This window comes from Chenopodium quinoa, unplaced genomic scaffold, assembly GCF_001683475.1.
Source record: "Chenopodium quinoa cultivar QQ74 unplaced genomic scaffold, ASM168347v1, whole genome shotgun sequence".
In the NCBI taxonomy this organism is placed as follows: Eukaryota; Viridiplantae; Streptophyta; class Magnoliopsida; order Caryophyllales; family Amaranthaceae; genus Chenopodium; species Chenopodium quinoa.
In genome coordinates, this window is record NW_018743813.1 from 381,665 (window position 1) to 387,984 (window position 6,320).

Consider the following 6,320-nt stretch of genomic DNA (forward strand, 5'->3'; position numbering starts at 1 on the left):
AATGGATTTGCAACGGATTTGCAACTACTTTGGTTCGTTGCCAAAGACCTCGTCGCAAATCCATTTTTGCGACTACTTTTTGAACAGTCGCAAATTTAGCGACGGATTTGCAATGCCTTTGCAACTACCATTTAGCGACTAACTTTCAAATTTTAGCAACTAAATTATTGTCCGTCGTAATATATTTGCGACGGATTAGAAACTACAGAGATCAATGTTTTAAGACTACTTTTATGACAGATTAGCGACTGCAAGACCAAACTTTTTCGACTACGAGACTAAACTTTTGCGACTACGGAGACTAGTTTTATTGTGACGGATTTGCGACTATTGAGACTAATGTTTTTTTGCGACGGATTAGAAACTACTTACGAGACCAAACTTTTGCGACTACAAAACTAATTATTTGTGACAGATTAGCGACTACTGAGACTAATGCTTTTGAAACTAACCAATTAGTCTCTAAACCAAATTTGCAATCGCTAAATATTTGCGACTAACTATCAATATTTGAGACCATAATTAAGCGATGACCAATATTAATCACAAAACAAAAAAGGTAACCACGCATAAATTCAAATAACCAAAATGTTAATTTTATTCAAATATCCAAAATATCATCAATTTTGTATCAATGTATTAAAAAACAATATTTAACTCATATAACTAATTGTTTCAAAAGTCACCTCCCATATAAAAAAACCTACTTCAAATAAGAACTAATAACAATGTAAAAGACCAACTGTTCATAAAATTACCACCAAGAAAATAAAAATCACTTAGTTGTATCACGAGTGTGGGTGACTGCAGGCGTAGGAGGCTTATAAGGACGATAATCTTGTTTTACAAGTGATGCCATTTCCTTGAATGTTTTTTGCATAGCTAATTTTTCCTTCTTCCATGTATCTTTTTCGATCTCATGATCTTCGACGAATTCCTTAGCATATTTTAAGCTCTCTGACGCTATTTTTTGGCTTTCTTCTACCTTGTTATGGTTTTCTTCCGCCATCTTCTTTAGTTCTTCAACTTGAGAACTTAATTGAGAAATCATGGAAGGAGTGGAAGATGATGTAGTAGATTGAGAGTGGAAGATGATGCAGTAGATTGAGAGTGGAAGATCTCTCTTGTAATACATTTGTGAAGCACTCCCTAAACCGTAGACTTTTCCTTTCTTTTTCCCACCTACAACCTCCAAGTAGACTTTGTCGGGGTTTATCTCAATTCCTTTGTTCTTATATTCCTCAAGTTTTTCCATATATTCTCCCTGCATTAATATATGTATTAGTAACTATGATCTCAAATGTTAAAACTTAAATAAACTAAATACATTTAAAAATCAACTATAATAAAAATACAAGCAATGACTCGGGACATCGTCCAGGCCAAAAACTAGTTTGGACTTCTAAAACACGATTTAATTTAATTGCTTTAGAGCAGCTAATAAAGTATTACCCATCAATGATGCAAGAACATGAATACAAGTACAGTCAGAGTACCTAGACACATTATCAATTTAGTTTAGTTGTAGGATTTCACTAAACTAAATTGATAATTTTAGTTATAAGAAAGAATATAGAAAGTCTGGTGATTAATTAGCATGCTGAAGATGTTCAGTTTGATTTCAAGACTCACCAAAAATCTTTAATGAATAGTTGTAATTTGTTGTTGTTGGGATAAGAGTATTTCTGAAGTTCTAACTGGATTTCAATTCTGCCTCTCATTTTGTCAAGTAATTGCAGGATTTCACTAACTAGGTTCATAATTTTGGATATAAGAAAGAACATAGTAAGTCTGGTGATTAATTGGCATGCTGAAGATCTTCAGTTTGATTTTGAGACTTGCTAAAAAGCTTTAATGTGTAGTAGTAGTTTGCTGTTTTTGGGATAAGAGTATTTCTGAGGTTCTCAATCTTCTCACTAGATGTCAATTCTGCTTCTCTTTTTGGCTTGGTATCATTGAGTTGTTTGGCCCGTTTATCTTCTTAGATTATCAATTGTTATCTTATACAGTCTTTCATTTTGGACATCAAATCAGTACATAGCAGTAAAACACTTGCCTTTAGATACCATCTGATTTATGTAAAATTCTAATTCCTGCATTATCTTATAGATCTCACAAGGATTGCAATAATTTGCTTAACTTGTTTTGTGTACAACAAAAGGTATATGTGCGAGGAGGGAGCAACAAAAACGGACCAATTGAGCTAGAAGTTTACAATCAAGGCAAGTTCGAGACTGAGCTATGCAACAAATGGCAAGAGACTAAGACCTGCCCGTGTTCGATGAGTGTTTCATATGTAATTGAGTTTGGTTACAAAATCTATTTGTGAAAAGTTAGGTGAGGATCTAAGCAAATGGTATTAATGGCAGTGAGGGTCAAAGCAAATGGTATCAGTGGCACTGTGGCAGTGAGGGTCCAAGCAGGATTGGCATTGAGCATCTAGATCTATAGGCAGGTGGATAGGTGATGATGCAGCTAAGTCAAGTGATGGAATGGTGATGGTAGTGGTTTCCATATTCTGGCATAGTGTGTTTGTCGTTGGGTAGTCAAACTCATTTGAGGGTGGGTGGTGATGGTTTGGAAATTCCTGGATGTGAGGATCAGGGGTAAAAGTGTCATTTTACCTCTTAATAGATGTTCTAGATTACAAAGGTACAACTATTGGGGAAGAGAGGATCAGGGGTATATTTATTATAGTTGTTTTTTTAAAAAAAAAAATAAAAAAAAATGCAACACTTATAGCAAAATAATTTATGTAAGCAGTTATTAGTAAAAATTTTGATAGAGTCTCCTTTGTAAATTGAAGAATTCCCTCCTATAGGGTATGACTTCAAAATTAACTTGTTTCAATTCACATTATGCCATACCACATTAATCATATGATTAATGCCGGCAAATCATTCTCATCCTCCAACTCAATCACACAAACAAATAAACAATCTATAATATTTCCAAACATTAACTACCATATATTTTTTTGTAATCTTAGAAAAATATAGAAGTATACTCATACCATGACTTTTTGAGACTTGTCACTCATCAATTAAACTTCATCATTGCCCACACAAACAGAATGAGTGCTCTCATAGACTTCAGCAGCAGTCAGTAAAATTTCCCATCCTTTTTCTTTACCTTGTATTAGAAGTTGTTGGCACTAAAAAAAGCAACAAAAAATAGGGGGACATAGACTACAGAGCAATTGTAATAACGAGCAGTTATAGTCATCTCTATTAGTGGCTAAAAATTTTCTACTAGCTTCAATATTATATTAAAAATCATAAGTTTGTTGCTAATAAAATCATACACTTAACAATTTTTTAACCACTTGAGGAGTAGATACGCTACCTTGGCGATGGCCAGGGTCAAACTTCTCTAATGTTTGGCCAGATAACTGATTATCTCTTGCTTGGTTAGAACGTTTCACAAAATCAGGATGCTTACGCTTATTTATGAATTCAGCTCGAACAGTGTCAGTCATGAAACTAACTTGCTTATGGAAAGCCATTTTGTAAACTTGGTTCAATGTACCCCTAAGTCGGTCCCCTAATTTTTGTCAAATTCTCTCCTAGCCTTAGCATCAAACTCGGGTCTCCAAGTATATGTACGCTGCACATAATTAGAGACTCAAAGATAATATTGAAATATGCAACTTCACTAGTTAAGAGCAATGACTATAAGAGAATGTCTTAAATTCTAAAAATATATTGAGGCTTTGAGAAATTCATGACAAAGTAACATTGAAGCAATCAAGCAGGTGATAAACCTAATCCACCTCAACCCCATTCCCTTCCCCCACAAAGATCCTCTTTGACTAAAGACAGTTAATCCTGACATGAAATGTATTCTCATAGAACAAGTGAAATTGATCAGTAAATAAGAAGTTGGGCAGACTTCATTTTTCAGAAGCTTGGGGTATAAATAGACAAATTATTGACTTTAGCCTAGAAAGAAACTACAAAACCACATCAAATTGTTTATATTGTTACCATTATGTGACAGAGACTTCAGTCATTTTTAATCGATAATATAGGGCCAAATCTCCCTATTAGAAAAGTAAGTTCAAAGTCTGGCCAATGAAATCACTCATTAGCAGAACCAAGGAGAAACACATACACATCTTTAATATTGAATTAGAAACGTTTTCCAATTCCATCTGACAAAAATATAAATGATGCACCCATGACATTATTGAGGAAGTAAACAAAACAGTACACATTATAATAACTACAAGAACTTGAATAAAATAATCCTTGGGATATATGTCATTGAGGCAACCAAATACCCTTTTAATCACACAGAAGCTGCAACATGTCATAAAATATACAAGCATGTTTGAAATAGACAATGCTAATCATCAATGACATGATTAGTCAATGTGCCAGCAGTTTAATATGAAGATTTCAAGGTAAATATACAATAAACATGATCACTTTTTACATTTCCTTTTTATCATTGTCATTTCTATCCTTAATTACAATGTAAAAATGCATACATCCTTTACTTAATTATTCTTTCATTTTCTGAAAATTGTACAGAGAATTCAAACTTATCCAGACCTTGCAAACCTCAGGGCAAATGAAATCAGTCATAAAGAAATTAGTAATAATTAGGGCTTTTTGAATAATAAATCATGTTTGAATGGTTTTACAATAATTGATTTCAAAAATAACCCAAAAATTCGCAATTGGCAGCCAAACAAAATCAATTCAATCAATTCGCAATAAACCAGATTAAATTCAATTCAATCAATTCACAACTCATTCAATTCGCAATTTAATCAATTCGAAATTTATAATCAGTTCGCAATTTGCAAACGAAACTAGACTAAAATTAAAAAAAAAAATTGGACAAAATACTCAATGATAACCCTAAATCGCAATTAGCAAATTGCAATATGAGAAAGATTGAATGGACGGTAGGAAGAGGAAGCATGCGTAACTAACCGAGGAGGAGATGGATGGCGCAACGGCGACAGATGAGGACGACGATGGTTTGATCTGAAGTTCTGAATTGAACTGTTCTGGCTTTCGTTTTCCCTTCGTTTTTTGTTTCTTTTGGTGAGGATGAAGAGTATCGAGTAGCACGAAAATAAGGAGTGATATAATTTTATGTTTTTTAGGAAGGAGTGATATAATTGTTTATTGTGTTATTTTGGCGGCAACAACTCATTATACTACGTAGTACTTGTTTCCTTACTTTTCTACTAAGGGTTTTTATATTTTCGTACCAAAAAAAAATAAAAATAAAAAAATTAAACTTATTATATATTAAGGTTTTTAATTCCTTTTTAATAAATTTTAAAAAAATAGTAGCAACTACCATGTTAGTTGCAATATTAGTTGCAAATTTTTTTAAAAAAATTGTTTCAAATTTGTTAGCCTTAGAAACTAAAATTTAGTTGCAAAAAGTTATAGGAATGTTGCAGATTAGCGACTGCATAGCAACTATTACAAAATCTGTTGCAAAATTTGCGACAACTCGTTTTTTGTAGTCAAAAAAATAATTTTTGCAACTAATTATTATGGTAGTCGCAAATATTAGTTGCTAATTAGCGACCACATAGCAACTACTGCAAAATCAATGTTGCAAAATTTGTGATTACTCGTCTTTTTCAGTCACAAAATTTTTTTGCGACTAATTATTATGCCAGTCGCAAAAATCAATTGCTAATTCCCCTTTTTCTTGTAGTATAATTTGTTTGTTGATGTTGAGAACATTAAGAAATTACCTTTAAATCCTATAGTTTAAATCCATAATTCTTTAAACTCCAAGTCTCCAACAGACCAATATTTCATCTTATTCTTTCCTTTCTTTCTTTTTTTTTTCAAATTCTCTACTAAACTTTTTCTCCTCTTCTATAAGTGATTTATTTATTTAATTATTCGATTTTCTGCTCGTATTACTGCCTTTATTTTATAAGAATTAAAATTTTAACTTTTGTCTATAAATATTTTATTTAGATGATTACAATAATCATGAAATAAAAAAACTCTTGGTTTTTAAAATTTGTTGTTGATGTTCAACAATTGGATTCTACATCAAATTTATACATAGAAAAACAAATTGCCAATAATTTTAACATGTACTTTATTATTGACATTTTTTATATGAAAAAATAATAAAGTGTGCTTTTTTTTAATAATAATAAGATACATACTTATATATTAATTTATTGTCGGCCCCCCTAACTTAAAAATCCTGGCTCCGCCCCTGTTTAAAATCTTACATAAAGTGGTATTAAATTGGAAAATTATGACAAATCACGCGTTGATCGGTGTAATTAATGTTAGTTTTAATTTAATGTTTCTACTTTTAACTAA

The 6,320-nt window shown here is 32.0% G+C and overlaps 1 protein-coding gene across 3 annotated transcripts; it reads right to left on the minus strand.

Moving 5' to 3' along the window:
• Positions 1 to 570: 570 nt before the first annotated feature.
• LOC110685418 lies at positions 571 to 5,128 on the minus strand. Of its 3 annotated transcripts, XM_021861944.1 has the most exons (4): positions 4,944 to 5,128; positions 3,346 to 3,606; positions 3,014 to 3,154; positions 571 to 1,264 (listed from the first exon to the last, which is right to left on the minus strand). In XM_021861944.1, exons 3-4 carry the CDS (start codon positions 3,038 to 3,040, stop codon positions 776 to 778), a joined length of 516 nt encoding a protein of 171 aa, XP_021717636.1. In that variant the 5' UTR covers positions 3,041 to 3,154; positions 3,346 to 3,606; positions 4,944 to 5,128; the 3' UTR covers positions 571 to 775. The 3 variants fall into 3 exon arrangements, with proteins under 3 accessions (XP_021717636.1, XP_021717638.1, XP_021717637.1); XM_021861946.1 differs by lacking the exon at positions 3,346 to 3,606; XM_021861945.1 differs by lacking the exons at positions 3,346 to 3,606; positions 4,944 to 5,128 and having other exon boundaries at positions 3,014 to 3,339.
• Between the last annotated feature and the right edge of the window lie 1,192 nt (positions 5,129 to 6,320).